The sequence below is a fragment of the Dipodomys merriami genome, unplaced genomic scaffold (assembly GCF_024711535.1).
Source record: "Dipodomys merriami isolate MVZ:Mamm:240054 unplaced genomic scaffold, mDipMer1.0.p SCAF_11, whole genome shotgun sequence".
Classification (NCBI taxonomy): domain Eukaryota; kingdom Metazoa; phylum Chordata; class Mammalia; order Rodentia; family Heteromyidae; genus Dipodomys; species Dipodomys merriami.
In genome coordinates, this window is record NW_027202382.1 from 44,892,580 (window position 1) to 44,913,668 (window position 21,089).

Consider the following 21,089-nt stretch of genomic DNA (forward strand, 5'->3'; position numbering starts at 1 on the left):
CACGAGCTCGCGCGTGCGCACACCCACATCGTACACATACAGGTCCTCAGGCTGGAACTCAGAGGGCCTGCGTGCTGTCTCTGGGCTGTTTTGCTCAAGGCTAGCACTCTATCACTTGTGCCACAGCTCCATTTCTGGCTTTTTTTTGGGGGGGGGAGGGGTAGTTATTTGGAGATGAGAGTCTCATGGACTTTCCTGCCCTGGTTGGCTTCGAACCTCAATCCTCAAATGCCAGCCTCTTGAGCAGGTGGGATTACAGGCATGAGCCACTGGAGCCTGGCTTGGCAAGCTATTTTATACTTTGACTTTGATGGACCAGGTGGTCCTGGCTCCCCACACCCTGGCACAGTAGCCCTTGAACAGCCTCTCTGGGCCCCACTGGAGCCCTTTTTTCCTAGTTGATAATGCAGCTCCAATTGATCTGCCCCATATGTGTCTCGAAGGGAGGAAGAGCTGGCTGCTTCCGGTGCCATTGCTTCTCTGAGATAGCAGCAGCTCCCAACAAGTGCAGGAAGAAATCCTGAGATTCCATTTGTCCTTTGGGCTTGCCTAAAACCTTAACTGAGCAAACTGAAGAATCAAGTGCATTCCTCTCCTTTAGTGTTTCTAGGGTTCCAGGCCATGGGACAACTATCAGGAGCTTGGATTTCCTCTCTACAGGGCTGGGCTGCTGAGCGTCCCCAGTTTCTGCTGCCCAGAGATAACTTGCATAAACCGAGTCCCTCCACAGCCTCCTAATCCCCACTGTGGTCCACTGGGGGGGTGGGGAGGGGGAGGAAGGGCTAGACAACTTGTTTTCTTTCCCTTCTCCAGCTCTGTGCTGCTTCCAGCTGCCTTCCTCCCCACCCCCAAAAGTAATGTGATCTCCCAGGCCTTCTGCTGCTCTGCAGATTCTTTTAGTCTTAGAGAAAGAGAGGGAAGAAAATTAACCTTTGATTTGCCAACTCAAAGCGAATAAACTACAGCTAGAAGGTTTTCATGTATGTTTCCACTTGGTGTGCTAAGTTTATGCTCTATTAAAAGTCTTATTATTGCAGATAATCCTGAGTCTGGGCATTCTTTCCCAACATTACTCTTTGGTATTTTAACAGATTTATAACATTCATAATTTTAACTTGGTTTAATCTCAATTCAATATTAAAGTTAAAAACAAAGAATATTTAGTGATTTAAAATAAAATTCCTTGGTACTCACTGCAAAAGTTAACCAAAATTAAGAGACAGAGCCATTTCATAAAACTCAAAATCGCTTTTAAGTTTAATTCAAGAATTTAAGAGTTTAATGACAATATTCCAAGTACTTTTTGTATTTGTTTATAATCATATTTGAGGTACAGAGTTGGAACCAGTTACCATCTGGGGTTTGGTTGTTCATTGCTTAAGAGTTGGGACCTGTCATTTGCAGCTGAATAGTTGCAGAAGTGTGGGAGCTTAGTGTGCTCACACTTGTCTGTGGTTGTTGGTTATGGTACCTGGCAGAGGTCATGTCCTGGGAAAAGACATCTAGGGGTTTGGAGACTTGGGCTTGTTTCCCAGCTCTCCACTGACCTGACACATGGCCCAGTGCCAGGTAACTCACCTGTCACCATAGTGAAGCGCGTCATCGGTGAGATGGACAAGGATTCTGACTCAGATGAGTCGAGATAGGAGGCCTGTACTCATCTCCATTTCTTCCACCCACCCCATGAAATGACAAAAGCATTTCTAAAGACAGAGGGAACCCAAGGAGGCCAGGCTGGGTCAGAAGGAGGAGCCATGGTGGAAGTGGCCTGGAGATGGAGGGCGCTGGCTGGGGCCTGCTGTGAGGGGACAGGAGCTGGTCTGCCCCTGGGACCCAGACAGAGGAAGCCCGGGTACCAGGGGCACTGAGACCGGCAAGGGAGGGGGGTCTTAGATGACTCGAGAGACAAGGGGGAGCTGGGTGCTGGGGCTCACACCTGTAATCCTAGCTACTCAGCCAGGGCAGGAAAGACCATGAAACTCTTATCTCCCGTAAACTACTCAGAAGTAGTGCTGTGGTTAAGTGGTAGAGTTCTAGCCTGAGCACAGAGAGGCTCAGGGACAGCCCAGGTCTGGAGTTCAAGCCCCAGGACTGGCCAAAACAAAAAAAAAAAGGAGGAAAGTTGTGCACAGGTAACTCACACGTATAATTCCTAGCTACTTAGGAGGCTGAGACTTGGAGGATCAAGGTTTGAAACCAGCCTAGGCAGAAAAGTCCACACAACTCTGTCACCAATTAACCAGCAAAATGCTAGACTGGAGGCAAGTGGTAAAGATCTAGCTATGAGCAAGAAAACTGAAGGAGAGCATGAAGCCCTGAGTTCAGGCCCCAGTACTGGCACACACACACACACACATACATAACACACACACACACACACACACACACACACACACACACACACACACGCTGGTTGGCCTTTATTACAAGGCTTAAAAGTACCTTTCCTTCACCTCCATTTTTTTTGGGGGGGTGGGTCCGGTTGTGGGGCCTGAACTCTGGGCCTGGGCACTGTCCCTCAGCTCTTCACTCAAGGGTAGTGTTCTACTACTTGAGCCACAGCCACAGCCCCACTTCCGGCTTTTTTCTTTTTGCTTATGTGGTGCTGAGGAATCAAACCCAGGGCCTCATGCATGCAAGGCAAGCGCTCTACCACTGAGCCACCTTCCCAGCCCCATTTTTTTTTTAAAGGTTGTATAAGCCAGGTGCCCATGGCTCACACCTGTAATCCTGCCTACTCAGGAAGCTGAGATCTGAGGATCACAATTCAAAGCCAACCAGGGCAGGAAAACCCCTGATACTCTTATCCCCAGTTAACCACCAAAAATCTAAAAGTGAAGCTATGGCTTAAGTGGTAGAGTGCTAAGCTTGAGTACTAAAATTTAATTAAGTTCAGTACCCAGACCAGCACCACACACACACACACACACACACACACACACACACACACACACACACACACACACACACACACACACACACACACACACACACACACACACACACACACACACACACACACACACACACACACACACACACACACACACACACACACACACACACACACACACACACAGTTATATGTATATTATTTTGATTAAACATGAAAAAATAGCTGGGTGCCGGTGGCTTATGCCTGTAATCCTAGCTACTCAGGAGGCTGAGATCTGAGGATCACAGTTCAGAGCCAGCCGGGGCAGAAAAGTCCGTGAGACTCTGATCTCCAATAAACCACAATAAACTGGAAGTGGCCCTGTGGCTCAAGAGGTAGAGCACTGGCCTTGAGCTGAAGAGTGCAGGGACACCGCCCAGGCCCAGAGTTCAAGCCCCATGATCAACAAAAAAACAAAACATGAAAAATAAAAATTATCATGGGCATACTTAATAGTATTAGCATTTCCCATCTGGAAAAAATTGTTTTAACAGCTATGCTTAAACTTGGTAATTACAAAAATATAGTCTTTTAGGGGCTGGGTAGGTGGCTCAGTGGTAGAGTGCTTGCCTTGCATGCATGAGGCCCTGGGTTCGATTCCTCAGCACCACATAAGCAAAAAGAAAAAAGCCGGGAGTGGTGCTGTGACTCAAGTGGTAGAGCGCTAGCCTTGAGCTGAAGAGCTGAGGGACAGTGCCCAGGCCCAAAGTTCAGGCACCACGACCAGACACCCCCCCCCAAAAAATATATATATAGTCTTTTAAAATGAGATTTTCTAGAAACTGGATTTGCTCTAGGGCAGTTCAACTTTGGCCCCAGCTGAGACTCCCTGGGAATCCCAAGAGACGAAAAGAGTGGCTGTCAGGAGTAGGGTAGCCGTCTAAGGTGCTCATACCCAGACCCTCCCTGGAGGAGACCCAGGACAGAGGTGGGGTTTGCCCAAAGGCCTTGGTTGCAGACCTGGACTTCAGAATGAAAGGTGAACCTCAGTTACCACCTCTGATCCCTGGCCAGTGTTTCTTTTCCTTCAGAAAGGAAATTGATGTCCTTGTTCAGGGGATAACAACTTTTAGGCTCTCCTTTCTCTCATTTTTACCTGTTGTATTTTTTTGTTGTTGTCTTGTATTGTTTTATTTGTTTTTTGCTGGTCATAGGGCCTGAACTCTGGGCCTGGGAGCTGTCCCTGAGCTCTTCAGCTTAAGGCTAGTGCTCTACCACCTGAGCCACAGTGCCACTTCTGGCTTTTTCTGCTTATGTGGTGCTGAGGAATCAAACCCAGGGCCTCAGGCATGCAAGGCAAGCACTCTATCACTGAGCTACCTTCCCAGCCCTTTTTTGGTTTTTAACCCTGTGCACATTTTTACCCATCATAACTGTTCTTTTGAGCTCTTGGTCCCAGGACCTGAGAGTACCTATTCTGGTAGGAGTCCTCTCTGGGAAATGACACAGCCACAGCTCAGTGTATCTTCTGGCCCTCTGGGAACTTCATGCAGCTCAGTCCACACAGTCAGATGCTGTTAGACTAGAACAGACCCAGAACTGTATATTCTGTTAGGTAGAATGATAGGCAGGTGCTTTACCATGTGAGCCACATCTCCAGTGCATTCTGCTCTCGTTATTCTCAGATAAGGTTTTACATTTTTGCCCAGGCCTGGCCTCTCCACAGCCCTCATACATATGCCTCCAGAGTAGCTGGGATCACAGGTATACATCATTTTATGCTTGGCTTATTGATGGAGATGTATTCTTGCTAACTTTCTGCCAGGCTGGCCTCAAACCACAGTTCTCTCAATCTCCACCTCCTGAGTATGTGGGATTACAGACATGAACCAATGTACTCAGCTCATGATTCTGACAACCTCTTGTTTTTAAATCATATTTTTGTTACCTTTAACTAGTTGTACCAAGGAGTTACCACCAACAAATCAATTAAGCACAACTCGTTCATTCACCCCTTTCATCGTTCTTCGCCATCCCTCCCCAGTTTTATTGATTTCATTGCATGTGCATTGAATATTACGATCGTGTTCTTCCCCATCCCCTCTCTTCGTTCTTATACCTCTCCCCTTGATACTACCTGTCCCCATCTTTCAAGTATTTGTTGGAGGGTGACTTCAGTTTTCTAGGGAATTACACGACTTGAATTCTCCCCTGCAAATACCATGCTTTAGTTAACACATTCATGTATACTTGCATGTGCATGTACATGTACATTTGTAAATTAGCCCCAGCTTCCACATAGGTGAAAAAACAGGTGTACTTTGTCTTTCTGGGCCTGACTTCTCATTTTTCTTTTCTTCAGGTTGTGGACTATTCTCTCAAAACACTGATTAGATCACTTGCTTTAATTAAAGTTTGTCTTTCTTGGGGCTGGGAAGGTGGCTCAGTGGTAGAGCGCTTGCCTTGCATGCTCAAGGCCCTGGGTTCGATTCCTCAGCACCACGTAAGCAAAAAGAAAAAAAATCCGGAAGTGGCGCTGTGGCTCAAGTGGTAGAGCACGAGCTGAAGAGCTGAGGGTCAGCGCCCAGGCCCAGAGTTCAGTTTGTCTTTCTTAATTTTTCAATATATTCAAAGATATTCTTAGGTAGGTCTAAATCTCTGAATTATTTTAAAACATATTTTCCCAAGATACTGATTTTTGTTTCTTCCTTTGGTGTTGTTCCGGTTTTCTGCCTTCCACTTAAGATGGAAATGTTGCTACCTGCCAGGACTTCTCTTCCTGCCCTGTCTCTCTCTCCATTCCCTTACCTGGGAAATAGAATCAGACTGTACAGCCTTTACTGGACAGTTGTGAGATTGTTGGAGTGCCTGGTACATATTGGGTGCACATTAATGTGCATCAAAACAAAGATACCAGCTCATAGTCTTTTCTGTTCTTCTTCCCTTTATTTTCTAAGGTTGATGGCTTTTAGATTTAGGTTGGAGACTCCCTTTTGTCCTTCTTTCCTAGAAGGACAGAAGGCTAGATGATAGAGGTCTGCCTTCATTTACTTATGCATAGTGATTTTCGTAAATCCTGAGTTGCAGAAGTTGCATGTGGAAAGAACAGTCCGGGGTTGAGGTGGTGGTATACAGTTTGGCAGCAACTTCAGTGCACATTGCCACTAGTTCACAATGCCTTGCCAGACCTGTTGGTGCATACTTTTATGTCTAAACTATAAAAGATTTAGATACAGCTTATAAGCATTACTCATTTTTTAAGAGGATTTAAGAGGATAAGGTCATTTTAGACTCGAGCAGAATATTAGTAATAGTCATTAGCTTTTAAAAATAAACTTATATCTCAGTATAAAGTACAGGCCCTGTGAATAAATATTTGGGCCTGTATTCCAGGATATGGTTAGAATTTCAAAAATGCTTATTACTGTGTAATTCTTGGCATTAAACTGACAATCTGAATGTGACCCTTTAATCTGAAATGCCATATAATGACAGACTTTATTATAGTCTGATCCAAGACCTTTGACTTTCCAAAATGGCAGCAAAGCTGACAGATACTGTATTTCTTAAAAGCTTATTTGTATTGGTGGAACCCTTTTGAAGGTTATTTTTGGCATACATGTAGAGGTTGAAATGTTTGAAACAACACTAAGTAAGTTAGCAGCCTTTACATGCAGGCCTCTAGCAGAAGGACAGTGTCTTCTGGAATCGGGTAATTGCACTTGTCACCTGCAGGCTTGTGTCTCTATGGCCCTGACCCTGCCACCTTCGGTGCTTGTGAGGCCTGATGTGGTCCAGGAACACTAGCAGTAGGTTCCCTCGGTGCAGTTCAAATACATTCCATACACCCATCAGAATTCATAGAACATCTCTGCAAAGTTGGTCACCTCCTGGCTGTGAGGTATACCTGTTACTTCCAGTCCAGTCTTGAGTTGTTGTGTGAATGTGCCAGTCCTAGGCTTTGAACTTAGGGCCTGAGGACTGTCCCTCAACTTCTTTTGTGCAAGACTAATCCTTTACCACTTGAGCCACAGTGCCACTTCAGGCTTTTTTGATAGTTTATTGGAGATAAGGGTCTCATGGACTTTGTTACCTGGGCTGGCTTGGAGCTAGGGTAATCAGATCTCAGTCTCCCGAGTAGCTAGAATTACAAGCCTGAGCCACTGATGCCTGGCCCAGTCTTGAGTTTTCATTGCTATTTTTGGCAGACCTATGTGAAGCTCTTGTTCTTTAGACACTCCTGGTGCTTTGGAGATGGTCTGGGTTGTTGTTGTTACAAGATGCACTGGCAGGTAGCTGGGGCTTCTTGTAGCCCTGGCTTTCTCTGAAACATGACCACCTGAGTTATTCCTCACGGGCGGGGATACCATGCTGTTACTTGGTAGATTTTTGTGGTCCAAGATCTGGCCTTGTACTTAGTATCTGATGCTTTTGCTCATTGGCTTGTAATCTGCCTCCCGAGCCACACCTCCCACGCCACACCTCCCACCGCAAAGGTAGGTTTTTGATGGGATGGTCAGAAACTCATCCTTGGAGCTAAGTAGCCTGCTGAACCATCACTAGCTGTTTCTGTTGGAGAACCTGAGGCAAAGTGCTTGGCCTCCTGAGCATCAGCTTGGGATAATGGTTGGTTTTCCATCAGACCCACTGTTGAAAATGCCATGCAGTAAGGCAGATAACATGCTCTCACGAGGCTGGTACAGGGTGGCATCTCAGGACCTCTCAGTTCTCTCAGGGCTACAAGACCTGAACAAAAATGTTCTCCGTATTTCAACTTGGTTATCTGGCATTTATTAGATCATTGGTGGCCTTATTGTTTCCCACCGACCCAGACTTCAGGATTTACGCCAGTAATACTTCATTGTGATTATTGTTACTTTCTGTAATAATATTGCTGTCATCCGTCTTGCCTAGTTAGGAAAAGCTGGAGCCCAGCACTGGGGTGAAGCGGACTTGAGATGAAACTGGCTGCCTTGGGGGTGCCCAGTGAGGGGCCATGTCCTGTTTGAGGAGGCAGAGAAGGGTGCAGACCCTGGGCCTGGGGCCTGGGGCCGGGCTCACAGTGAGAAGGGTGCAGACCCTGGGCCTGGGGCCGGGCTCACAGTGAGAAGGGTGCAGACCCTGGTCTGGGCCGGTCTCTGTGCAGTGCGGTGCGGTGCGCTGGCCAGGCCACCAGGCCACGGCGTGGGCTGTCTAGGAGGGGTGTCCCCCCGGAGTGGAGTGGTTGTCTGGGCTTCCAGCCCTGGCTGCTTCCTCCGCAGACACCCGCTGCCCAGCCATAATCACAGGCTGCGTCCCAGTGTCGAGGAGGCCAGCATCGCTAACCGGAGAGGAATTTGCATTTTCACCACCATTCTTGGGACGGGAGTTTGCCTGGCCCCAGCCCTGGACGGGGCAGGTTGGGGAGGCCTCCTGCCGGTGTCAGACCCGGGGAGTGGGGGGCAGGCGGGCCAGAGGGGACCCGAGGCGTGGGGCGCGGCCAGGAGGGGGTTAAGGGGGTTGGGGGGACGGAGGCGTGGGGCGCGGCCAGGAGGGGGTTAAGGCTGGGCGGGCGGCGGGCGGGGGCGGGGCGGGCCTGGCGGCGCCTCCGGGCCCTTTGTTAACAGGCGCGGCCGAGCGGGCGGGCGGTGGTGCGGGCGGGCGGGCGAGAGGGGCCGGGGCGCCTGGCGGGGCGGCCCGGGCGCGGGCGGGCGCGCGGGCGGGCGCGGGAAGATGTTGGAGATCTGCTTGAAGCTGGTGGGCTGCAAGTCCAAGAAGGGGCTGTCCTCGTCCTCCAGCTGTTACCTGGAAGGTAAGCCGGCGGCGCGCGCCTCCCCGGCTCCCCTTCCCCGGCCGCCCGGCCCGGCCCCTGCCCTCCGCGCAGCCGGCTAGGCCTTTCCGCCTTCCTCTCCCGCTGCTGCCTCCCTGCTCCCGCCTTCCCTCGTTCTCGCCCTGCCCTCCCTCTCCCCGCCCCAGCCGGGTGTGTGCGGGGCCCCAGAGCGCGGGCTGCACCCAGAAAGTTGAGAAGGCCACCCCCGCAGGCCTGGCGCCCGGAGCCACGCTGCGGGGCAGAAGAGCCCACCGTCAGCGGCCGCATACGATTTCCATTAAGCCTACAAAGGGAGCCCAGCTCTACCATTTATGGGTACAGCTCTCTCTACCCGCACCCTCCCACCCCGATCTCCGAGCACCGCGGAGAGGTCCCACAGCCCCCTCGTTTCCAGAGGAAACGCTTTGAGGAGGCGTTGTGAAGGCGCCCGGCGTGGTGCAGGGGCGCGGGTGCCTCTTGTGGGTTCCCTCCCTGAGCCCAGCCCCTGTCTGCGCCCCACCGCTCCCTGCACCCAGCCCTGGTGGTGTCACCCTTACACTCCCTGCTGCTTTGCAGCTTTGGTGATGAGGAGGAAAGGTAGTGGAGGCTGGCGAGGCCCGCGCCCCCAGACACGTGATGGTGCCTCCATGTAGGACGGAGGCAAGGGTCAACACATGAAATTCACTTTTGAACAAGTGGGACTTACTGTGGACCTGAGGTGCTAACACTGTGCCTTTCAGAAAGGAAAGAGAGAAATTGGCATCGTTACTCCTCTGACTTACCCTTCTTTTTTCTTTTTCTTTTTTTTTTTCAAACTCTTGACTTGAAGGCCTGCCTGGTGTCACATGTGTAGCTCAAACATGAATGCCAGTGGTACAGGGAAACCTGCGCCTTCTGTGGGTCCCGACCCGTCCCTTCCCAGGATTTGCGTTGGGCCCCTTAGAGAAGACATGGCTCACAAAGCCTGGCATTTGGAGGGAGGAGGCCGTCTCAGCAGTCAGAATCATCTTCAGTTATTATATGGCTTATTTTTTCCAAGCTGTTCAAAGCTCTGAGCACATTCTCATTTACATCTGTAACGAGTTAGTGTTAGGCACTGTCATCTCCATTTTGTAGACGGGTGCCCGGGTGGGATGAATGGGCTTTTGTAACTGCAGAGCGGGAGGAAAGTTTAGGGCACAGCTTAGCCCCTACATCAGCTTGTTTTCTTGGGGGTAAACTGAGATTGACTACATACCTGGTGTAATTACTGTTTTGGGGGGTAGGCCTTGAAACAATTTTTAAATGTTGACAGGTCTCCAAAGAAACACATCTGGTAAAGCCAACTGCTATGTGATAAGGCTTGGTCCACTCTAGAAGTTCTGTCTTACTGAGATAGTTAGAGAAAGTCAAGGGAATTCTTGTTCTGAGGTTGAATGGACTGAAGGAACCTCAGTGATGGCTTCTGGAAGGACTGAGGGAGGTGATAACGGTCTTGTGGGAAGAGCAGCGGCCATACGTGCACTAGAACCCAGGCTGTTCATCAGTGTTTCAGTCAGCGATCACTGACACCCACCTAGGTGTCGCAAGCATGCCAGGTCAGGGAGAGAACAGAAGAAGTTGTCAAAGAAGGAGGATCAGCCTGAAAGGCAGTTCAGAGTGCCTGGCTCCTGCTCCCTGGGCCTGGCGGCTGCGGCAGCAGTGATGGTGACTAAGTACTGTCCTGTCTCTGTACGTGATCTAATCTCATAGATTTACTTCTCTTGATGGTCCTGACTATTTCCATCTTATGGATGAGGTACCCAAAAGATAGGCATGGCAGGGGTGGGGAGGGCGGTGTTGGAACTTGTGCTGCCTGGCTTCAGGGGGCCCACACCGTATCCTGCTGACTGACCATTTGTCTCCTGTAGAACGCAGCATGAATCTCAGAACAGTGTTTTCAAAAACTCTTCAAGCAATGCCTGAAAGAAGGGCTGTCTCTTTGTGCTCAGTCTCTCCCGGAAACCCAGTATCTGTGACCATTATCTTTAGCAATAGGATTACTGTGATTATTTTTTGCAATGGTCTTGGGGCTGGAACTCAGGGCCTAGATGCTGTCCCTGAGCTGGCGCCCCCCCTCACCCCCCATACTCCCTCAAGTCTAGTACCACTTGAGCCACAGCTCTCTTTCTGGCTTTTTGGTGGTTAATTGGAGAGAAGAGTCTCAGGGACTTTCCTGCCCAGGCTTGTTTTGAATGTCAGTCCTCAGATCTCAGCCTCCTATGGAGCCTAGGATTCCAGGTGTGAGCCACCTGGAATATAAATAAATATAATATAAAATAAATAAAATAAAATTAATACAAAATAAATATAAAAACACTTGTAAAAGAAATTCTAAATCACTTGTCTGTTCTATCTCATTTTTCTACCCAGAGGTGATCATTAAAGTATTCAAGAAGCCGGGCGCTGGTGGCTCACGCCTGTAATCCTAGCTACTCAGGAGGCTGAGATCTGAGGATCGAGGTTCAAAGCCAGCCTGGGCAGGAGAGACCGTGACTCCTATCTCCAATAAACCACCAGAAAACCGGAAGTGGCGCTGTAGCTCAAGTGGTAGAGCGCTCGCCTTGAGCTGAAGAGCTGAGGGACAGCACCCAGGCCCCAGAGTTCAGGCCCCACGACCGACCACAATAAATAAATAAATAAGTAAATAAATAAATAAATAAAGTATTCAAGAAAGCTGTGTCTTTCTAGAAATACTTTATGCTAATGGAGCAGTACAGCATGTGGAGTTGACTCTGGAACTTGGTGAAAAGTGTATTGTAGAGTGTACTGCGCAGCACCATGGCTGCATTTGCCCTTAGTCTGAGCACTGACTTTTCTATGACCCCATGGGTCATTTGCATAAATTTGCATGAGCATTGCACCCAACAAGCACCAAAGACTGAGGTGAATTCTTGTTGAACCTTTAGTTTGTTTGAGGAGCTCACTTGTAAACACTGCTCTCCACCAGAGCCCTGCATGGTGCCAGCTCTGTGGCTACAGCCACAAGGCCACATGGCTACACTTTTTGTTGTTGTTGTTGGTCATGAGGCTTGAACTCTGGGCCTGGGCACTGTCCCTCAGCTCTTCAATCAAGGCTAGCACTCTACCACTTGAGCCACAGAGCCACTTCTGGGTTTCTGGTGGTTTATTGGAGATAAGACTTTCACGGACTTTCCTGCTCGGGCTAGCTTTGAACTGTGATCCTCAGATCTCAGCCTCCTGAGTAGCTAGGATGACAGGTGTATGCCACTGGCGCCCAGCACACGTGGCTACACTGTTAGGGAGAAGCTGTGCTGTCTATAAACACTGTCTCGGGAGATCATCAGGTACTTCCGTGTGGTAACAAAGAAGATCTGAGGCGCTTTTTGTTACTTAGACCTTGTGTTGGAGCTTTTCTGCTGACAGGCCTTGCACTGAACCCTTTGACATCCTCACTTAATTCTCCCAGGGCTCTGAGGTCCCCAGGGAGGGGGGAATAGCCCCATTCTCTTTGGAATGTGGAGGCCGTGTTCAGGCTCGCACTCCGTCAGGGAAGATCCTCTGTCCAGCTCGCCTTAGAGGATCATTTTGAGGACCCTAGGATGGCTCAGTGGCCACTTTGAAAGCAGTAAAGGCAAATGTGTGTGTTCCTGGCAGCCTGGGCTTCCTCCGCCATGCCCTCAGACCCAGTTTAGATCCTCCAGTGCTTGCTTGTGGGCAGGCAGCTTCAGAGCCTTCACCCAGAAACCAGCCACCGTCTTGGGATCTTGGGCACAGTGTTCTTTGAGCTGCTCTGGCCTGGAGCAAGAGCCTTTGCCTGTATAAGCGGCTCCTATTTTAAACAGATATTTAGAGTCTGAAAAATGGAGGCTTTACCAATTTCTCTGATGGCTAAAGTGAGGATGATAGAATTGAGTCGAACCCACTCATGGTTCCTCTTGTTGATCTCTTAGTTTTTAAGTTTAAAAAATGCATACACAGTAATTAGTGCTTCTTCTTGTCATTGGATTTAAGCTGAGAAGTCTCTCCCCTCTTGAGCCTCTCCCTCCTTTCCCCTAGAGGATCTGTTGACTCTACCAGAATTCACATTGGCTCACAGTGGGGATTTTATCTACGCTCCAGGGACATGCTCCCTCTCTCTCTCTACCCACCTTGCGCCCCCCACCTCCCCGCAGTGAACTGGGATCTCAGCACCTTGTAAAACTGAAGGATCTTCTTGAAATAGAAACAGGAAAAAAATACGAATGGATAGGCTTCAAACATCTTTAAAGAGGCGGGGTGTGGTAGTTCACATCTGTAACTTCCAGCCCTTGAGAGGTGGAGGCAGGGGGGTGGTGAGTTACAAACCTGAGCTGTATAGCAAGACCTTGTCTTAAAAAAAACCAATGGCTGGAAATGTAACTCAGTGGTAGAAAACTAGTACACACAAGGTTCTGGGTTTGATCCCCAGCACTGCATGTGCTATATGTACTGTGTGTACAAGTGCATGTATGTGTATGTAGAAAGAACTAAAGATCGAAGGGAACTTGGGAAGAATTTAACTTTTCCTCCCTGATGGTTGATCATATATATGGAAAAGTTTAAACCCATGTAGAAAACAAATAATAGCCAGGCGCTGGTGGCTCACACCTGCAATTCTAGCTGCTCAGGAACCTGAGATCTGAGGATTGCGGTTCAAAGCCAGCCTGCGCAAAGAAAGTCCATGAGACTCTTATCTCCAGTTAACCACCAGAAAACTGGAAGTGGCGCTGTGGCTCAAGTGGTAGAATGCTTGCCTTGAGCTGAAGATCGCAAGGACAGCACCCAGATCAAGCCCCACGATCAACAAAGAAAGAAAAAAGAAAAAGATAAAAATAATAATGAACTCCCTTGATTTTTACACTTTTTTTTTTAATACTTATCAGCTTGTTGTCAGCCTTGTTTTCTTGCATGCAAGCACTGTAGTTCCCAAGTCCAGAATCACTTGGTGATTCTTTGTCCTTAGATGAGATTTGCCACTCTATCCATTTCTATGTGTCTGTGCCAATACTGGGACTTGAACTCAAGGCTTTGCTTTCTTGCTTGGCTTTTGTGCTCAAGGCTGGCACATTCCCACCTGAACCATACCTCTACTTCCAGCTTTTTGCTGGTTACTTGGTAATAAGAGCCATGGACTTTTCTGCCTTGCTGGCTTTGAAATGTGTTCCTCAGGTCTCAGCTTTCTGAGTTGTTAGGATTACAGGTGTGAGCTCCTGGTGCCCAGCTTCAAAGTTGTGGTTGAAGTCTCCTTTCTTAATAGACACACCATGGCTGTTTTGTGATGCCGCCTGTTGGATGGTGGTGATAGGAGAGACAGACACACCTGTAGGGAACAGAGAGGAAGAATGGATGACAGGAAAGACTGGGAGACAACAAGAAGGGAGAGGAGGAATACAGTGGAGAGGGGTACGGGGGGGGTGTGCCAGTGGGGGGAGGCGAGGTGGGAGAGCAGAGTTGAGAGGCAGAGCTTTGGTGGGGACATTGCCTGTCGGCCACTTCTGAGGAGGCCTGTTTGTTTTGAAAGTAGAGAAGTGTGTATTTATGCTCCACCTTGTTTCAGCATTTTAGCCATGGTTTATATTTCATTGCAAGCCAAGGCCTTTATGAAGGTATACCTGGTTTAGGTGGTCAGGCAGTCTGTGTATTTTGGGTCTCCTGTGTGTCATTGGTGCTGCTTTTAAGTTTGGATTGGTGACAATGTTTTGCCTCATGGCTAAAGCCAAGTCTAAGATGTGCTGCACCTGAGTCCAGCAGTGTTCTGGGCACTGTGTGCTGCCTTGCAGCGTGCAGGGGCCGGCCTGAGGGTTCCAGCCCCAGGATCACGATGGCAACCTTAAGAGTAAGGGGAGTTGCCCTGTAGTGCAGCACCTTAGAGCCAGCCGTCACATCCGCAGCTCTGTAGCAGTGCTGTGTGTGCTGTAGGCTCAAACACAAACATCTTCAATTTGGAGGGTGTGAAGAATCCCTTATTGTGTGAGGGAGACATTGCTCACGGGGGGGGGGGGGGGGGGGGAGACAGGAGAGACCCTTGGCTGGAGGTGGAGGCCAGGAAGCTGTGCCGACAGGGGGGGGGGGGCGACCAACTCGGTGACCAGGTCCAGCTTTGTGTATCTGCTTCCCGAGGAGCCCAGTGGCCGGGCAGGAATGGCAACACCAGCCATCTTCTGAGGCTGTGAGGGCTGTGGCATGGGGTGCCCACACCAGCAACCCTGAAAGGCATCTGGTGACCCTGCTAGTGGATGGTGGTCGAGTAGTGACAGGCAGGGACACTTCCCAAGCCTGGGCTCCCTCCTGCCCCTTGGCCAGCAGCCGTCCCAGTGGTTGGCAGCAGGAGATGGCCGGACTGATGTTAGACGGACACCTCTGACAACAGAGAACATGCAGGCGGACCTCGGATGGAAAAGGAGGGACTGAGGAGCAGCGCTCACATGGGGTGTGAACTGACATAGGCCTGAATGACAGGTGTCCTGGTGCCTAGCAAGATGGCTCTGTGTCCATAAAGGTTTTAGATGCCTAACGAGGCCCCACCATTGTAGACCTCAGATAGAGTGTTAGAAGTGACACACCGTTTCTTGCAGTTCCTGCATTTGTGTAGAGAGATGGGACAAGGCGTGTGTGTGTTGAGAAATGGAGCCTGTTGGCAGGGAGAGGGAGGTTAATGCAGAACTCTCTTGATTTATTTTAATTGACTGGCTGAGCATATTATAATGTAAAAAGATTCTAGGGGAAATATTTAAACTTTGGGCCAGCTCAAATAACTATGTTTTAGAAGAGTTTCTGTAGAAGCTTATTTCATTTGCTGCCAGTATTGCCTGTGAGCGGAAAGTGATAAGACGGCATTTGTTTTAAACTACTTGGTAGACTGGGGACTCGACACCGAAGCCCCTACACCAGACTCTGCAGGGCGGGCGCCTTTCACTGCGAGTATGGGGTCCTACTCAGGAGATCCATTTCTTTGAACAGAGAAACAAAAACAAAACACTTATTTCACAAACTTCTAGCTGAAACTCTGTGTGTGTGTGTGTAACAAAAACAAAACACTTATTTCACAAACTTCTAGCTGAAACTCTGTGTGTGTGTGTGTGTGTGTGTGTGTAACAAAAACAGAACACTTATTTCACAAACTTCTAGCTGAAACTGTGTGTGTGTGTGTGTGTGTGTGTGTGTGTGTGTGTGTGTGTGTGTGTGTGTGTGTGTGTGTGTGTGTGTGTGTACGCACACGTGCCAGTCCTGGGGCTTGAACTTAGGGCCTGGGCACTCACTGTCCCTGAGCTTTTTTGCTCAAAGGTAGTGCTCTACCACTTGAGTCATAGCTTCACTTTTGGCTTTGTGATCAAATTAATGAGCAAGATTTTTTGTAAGTCTCACAGACTTTCTTGCCTGGGCTGCCTTCAAACCATGATCCTTAGAGCTTAGCCTCCTGAGTAGCTAGGATTGCAGGCTTGACTGCATTTCGTTTTCTTTAAAAGATGTAAGTAATAAATCAAAGGACTGTTAGCTGTACTTGTAACTCCATCTCCAGTGGAAATTATATTTTCATGTCACAAAACAATTGATTATTGTTCTACTTACCACACTTGAAAGTGGCAGGGGTTACTATTGGATCTTGTTATTTAATGTGTTAATGAGGAAGCAGTAAGGCCAGGTATGGTAGTACACACCCATAATCCCAGCTACTCAGAAAGTGACGATGGGAGGATCATGGCCTGAGCCTGGCCTGGGCAAAGGCCCAAGACCCCATCTGAAAAATAAGATAGAGCCAAGAGGTGTGGCCCAAGTGGTAACAGCATTTGCCAAGCCCCTGAGTTCAACCTCTAGTATACCCAAAACAAGTAAAGAAGTGTTAATAAAGAAGTACTGAAGATCAGATTTCTAAAAATACTGTGAAGACTCAGCCTGTTTTTTTAAAATTAGGCTCTGTGTTTTATTTTGTGCGTTTGTAAACTTTATTCTGAGAAGGAGTCAGTAGGTATGGTGGTCACGGAGGAGGGAGCCTGCCTAGTGCCTTGGGTCATCTGGTGGCTTTGCGACCCGACCAGTTCTCTTTCCCTCGGAAGTGTGCGAAGTGCCTACTTCTGCTCTGAGACCACCCCTCCTCACCCCAGGGAGCCCAGCCCTCGTGTCCTGTCCGTGTTCTGGTCCCCTGCAGGCACGCAGGCTTCCTCTCCGGAGCTCGGAGCTTGGAGCTCGGCATGTGCAGTGGTTCTTCTCGCTGTCCTGTCCTCGATGTGGTGTTCTAGGGTGCTGGGAAGATTTGTTTTATGACGTGACCTTCATACAAAAGCTGTATTTAGTTAAATTTAATTTTAAAAAAAGATTTTAATTGCTCTGAGTGAAGGTAGAAATGAATTACAAAAGAAAAGGTCCATGTCAAACGTAGATAAAGTGACTGAGCAAGTTCTCTAAAGCACATTTTATAAAAAGTTGCGTGAGACCGTTATAAACTGACTGGAGAATAGTCTCGGCATGATCTCATCAGTTGGAATGGAGTGTGAAATAGAACACAAAGCCCCCCTCCTTCTAGAAGGATCTGTTTTATAGATTTTTACATGACAGAGGTTTCTTGCTCTGAAGGGAACAGCAAAGCAGCCACCAGGAAGTAAGAACAAAGCAGCCAGGGTTTAAGTCACGGAAAGTGAGCTGGTGAAGGGTGTGTGACAGTGGATGGCCCCTCCCCCACGCCAGTCCACCCATCCATCCATCCTCTCCCAGCACCCCCAAGCCTGCTGCCGAGCCCGAGACAAACTTCCGGACAAATGAGCGTACATACGTGACCTCAGGCACCGGTGCCAACAGGAAGGTGAGACGCCTCCCAGAATGTTTTCCCTGGGGGTGAACCTCCAGCCTGGCGCTCACACTTCCCTCCCTGCCCGCCTGTGTTGGCTGGCAGTCTAGACCAGATCCGCCATGTCAGAGCATCTTTCAGAAACTTCTTTCTTTTTTTTTTTTTTAAATCAGTGACTCACAACTTAGAGAAAGGATTATTTTTACATAAAGTGATCTTTAATTCGTATCTTACAGACTCCGGCTACTTTCCTAGAGTACTGTCCAAACAAATTTTAATCGTGCTCAGCTCCAGTGAATTTTGTGGCATGGTTCTTACTGACTTTTGAAGTGATTTGATTCAAACAGTTCAGAGCCCAGGCTTCTTAGAAACTGGAGGGCATGTCTCAGATGTCACCAATTAATTCTTGTTGCTCAGCTAATTGATGGCGTTTTCTTCATGTCATTGTTATGTGTGTGGAAACCTTTTTCTTATAGTAAAATAACAGTTATTATGTACAGTAACAATTCTTATAGTAAGTTAACAATTATTTTTCTTACAGTAAAATAACAGAATGGGTTTATTAACATAAATTAGTTGTGGGGGGGAGGGGCTCTTACTGTGACATTTCCACACACTACAAATGAATTCCAATCAAGTGAGAAGAAGCACTTTTAAATATCCAGATTTAAAAATATTTAAAATATGACTCAGAAAGGATGTAGCAGAAAATGTTCACTTAAAATTAAGAATAATAGCAGATGCTAACACTTATTTCTCAAGACTTAACAATTGCCAAATCCATGTTGAATGGAGCTATGCAGAACAGCATTTTTTTTTTTTTAAATAAAGCCTTTGGGCTTTTCTGGAGGTCTGACTTCCTGACACCTGACACAAAGTTCACGTCTTTAGCCGTACAGCCTCAGTGCATTCTGCAACTGTGGCCTGTGAGCTGTGCTCCTTTGTGAGGCTGCTGAGCACGGGTCACTGTGGAGCGAAGCGGGAACTTGGCGTTTGCACATGTGAGTCAGTTTTGACATCAGCCTCGACTGGGAATTGACTGGAAGGTTTTGGTGCTGGACTGTGGTGACACATTAGGATCTCAATCCAGGGACATGCATGAGCAATTCTTCCCTTTGGACTTTGGCCATTCATTTGTGGAATAGAGCAAGACCTGGGGAGGAGACTCCAGAGATGGCCTGCTGCCTTCCTGTTGCATGGAAAGCGGTGGACGGGCGGCTCTTACCTTCCTAACAAAGGCCACTTCCACCCCGCTCACCGCCCCCCCCCCCATTCCCAGCGTGTCTCCTGTTGGGGACAGCCCCACACTCACTCACCCCTGATGGTCACCCTTGGCTGGGCATCTGTGCTCTACTTGCTCCAGGTGTTTTCCAGGCCACTTCCTCTGATTATGTAACTTTGATCAAATCCAGATGCTGTAGAACGTTTGATAGAGAGGTCAAATGGCATTGGAGAAGAAAAGCATTTCTGTATTCACGGCTTGGGTTTAATTTCCTGTGTGGGCCTGGTCTGCCAAAGCTGTGTGCGCCTGGCCTGAGGTAGAGGCGCTGGGCCTCTGTGTGTGTGTGCGTGTGTGTGTGTGTACACGCACACACATACACAAAGCAATCTTTCAGGACAACTCAAACAGGCTCTGCCTCTCTCCAGCCAATAAGCTTTCATGTTACTGACCAGTTATGTAAGTCTCTGTTGGCTTCCATTCACAAGTCATTCTAGTTTTGTAACTGTGTTCTGATGATAAAAATAAGCTAACTTCATTGTTAAGAAATAAGCTATAATACAGAAAAGTAGAAAGAAAATGGTTTCTCCTGGGTCCCCCCTGCCCTGAATTAACTACCAGTCCGTTTACTGTCGTTTCTGCTGCTGTTTTTGCAGCTTTAACCAAATTGGAATCATGCTGTACATACTGGGATGTAACAGAAACACAGTATATTATTATGAGCACATTCCCAAGCCATTACATTTTTTTCCCCAGACACATTCAGTGCTGGGCCCAATCCCACGTTTCCCATTCTAGGCAGTGCTCCACCACTGAACTACGCCTCAGCCTTTTCAAAACATATTTTAGATAGCTTTATAACTATGTTCTGTTTCATAATGGAATGTTAATGAGCTCATATTGATGAGTATTTTGTCCTTTTCCTTTTGTGCTATTATTAAAACCCACTGTGCACAAACCATTGTGTGCATCTCAGGATAAGTTTCTACTTTGTTTTCTCCTCGCTGGGTTCTCCCCGCTGCCCTCCTGCAGTGGTACAGCCCAGAGCGCCTCCCAGGGGGACGGGCGAGCCCATCCCCAGCACTGTCACTGTCCACACCCACTGCGAGTCACATTTCTCCGATGACATACTTTCCTTGTTGAATGGTGATTTTCATTCCGTGCATCGCTTATTTGTGGTTTCTGCCCATTTGTTTCTGGAAGAGGGATTCATCGTTTTCTGGAAGAGTTCTTCCATAGGAAGGATCCTTTGCCTAACAATTTTTACTTAATAGCATAACAACACGTAGCTGTTTGAACCAGTTTCTTACCTAGCTTGCAGTGCCTTGCACTTCCTAGGCAGGTGCTATACCTCTTGAACCATTGAACAGCCCTTTTGCTGTTGTTACTTTGTAAATAACAAAAGCTTTTTTTGCACTGAAGGCTGATGGTTCATGCCTGTAATCCTAGTTACTCTGGAGGCTGAGATCTGAGGATTTTGGTTTGAAGCCAGACCTAGCAGGAAAAGTCTGTGAGACTTAATCTCCAATTAACTACCAGAAAATCAGAAGTGGAGCTATAACTCAAAATGGTAGAGTGCTAGCCTTGAGCAAAAGAGCTCTGGGACAGTGCCCAGACCCTGAGTTCAAGCCTCACAAGTGACCAAAAAAAAAAAAAAAAAAAGGCTTAATCCAAGCCCAGGGCCTTAGAAAAAAGCTTTTTTTTATTTTTTATTTTTATTTTTGGTCAGTCTTAGGGCTTGAACTCGAGGCCTTGGAGCTTTTCTGCTCAAGGCTAGTGCTCTACCACTTTGAGCAACAGCTCTACTCTTCTGGTTTTCTGGTGGTTAATTGGAGATGAGAGTCTCACAGGGATTTTTCTGCCCAGACTGGCTTTGAACTCAGATGTCAACCTCCTGAGTATCTAGGATTACAGGCATACGCCACTGCCTCCTGGCCTGACTGTGTTCTTTCTATTTACCATTTGTGCTTCCCATGTTGCTGGGATAACAGGCATGTACCCCTGTGCTCAGCTTATTGGTTGAGATAAAGTCCCTTGAACTTTTGTCTGGGCTGGCCTCTTACTGTGATGCTCCTAATCTCAACTTCTGAAATAGCTAGGATTATAGATGTGAGCCATTAGGAGTCCAATTCCCCTTCTTTTTTTTTCCTTTTCCTTTTTTTTTGCCAGTCCTGGGGCTTGAACTCAGGGCCTACACACTGTCCCTAAGCTTCTTTAGCTCAAGGCTAGCACTCTACCACTTCAACCATAGCGCTACTTCCGGCTTTTTCTGTTGATGTGGTACTGAGGAATGGAACCCAGAGCTTCATGCATGCTAGGCAAACACTCTACCACTAAGCCATATTCCCAGCCCTCCCCTTCCCTTTTAAACCTTACTGCCCTAGGAGGCATAGCACCCAGAGGCTCCCCCAAGCCACTTGTGTTC

The 21,089-nt window shown here is 48.1% G+C and overlaps 1 protein-coding gene across 2 annotated transcripts in view; it reads left to right on the forward strand.

Annotated features, from left to right (window-relative positions):
- Abl1 (ABL proto-oncogene 1, non-receptor tyrosine kinase) overlaps positions 1 to 21,089 on the forward strand; it is a 120,017-nt gene that overhangs the window by 64,620 nt on the left and 34,308 nt on the right. Inside the window, exon 1 of one of the 2 annotated variants that reach the window (XM_070014855.1) lies at positions 8,543 to 8,666. The exons of the other annotated variant lie outside the window; for it this stretch is intronic. Coding sequence (XP_069870956.1) covers positions 8,588 to 8,666 — 79 coding nt within the window. The 5' untranslated portion in view covers positions 8,543 to 8,587. Of the gene's footprint in view, positions 1 to 8,542; positions 8,667 to 21,089 lie in introns of those variants that run through there. 2 annotated transcript variants of the gene reach the window in all.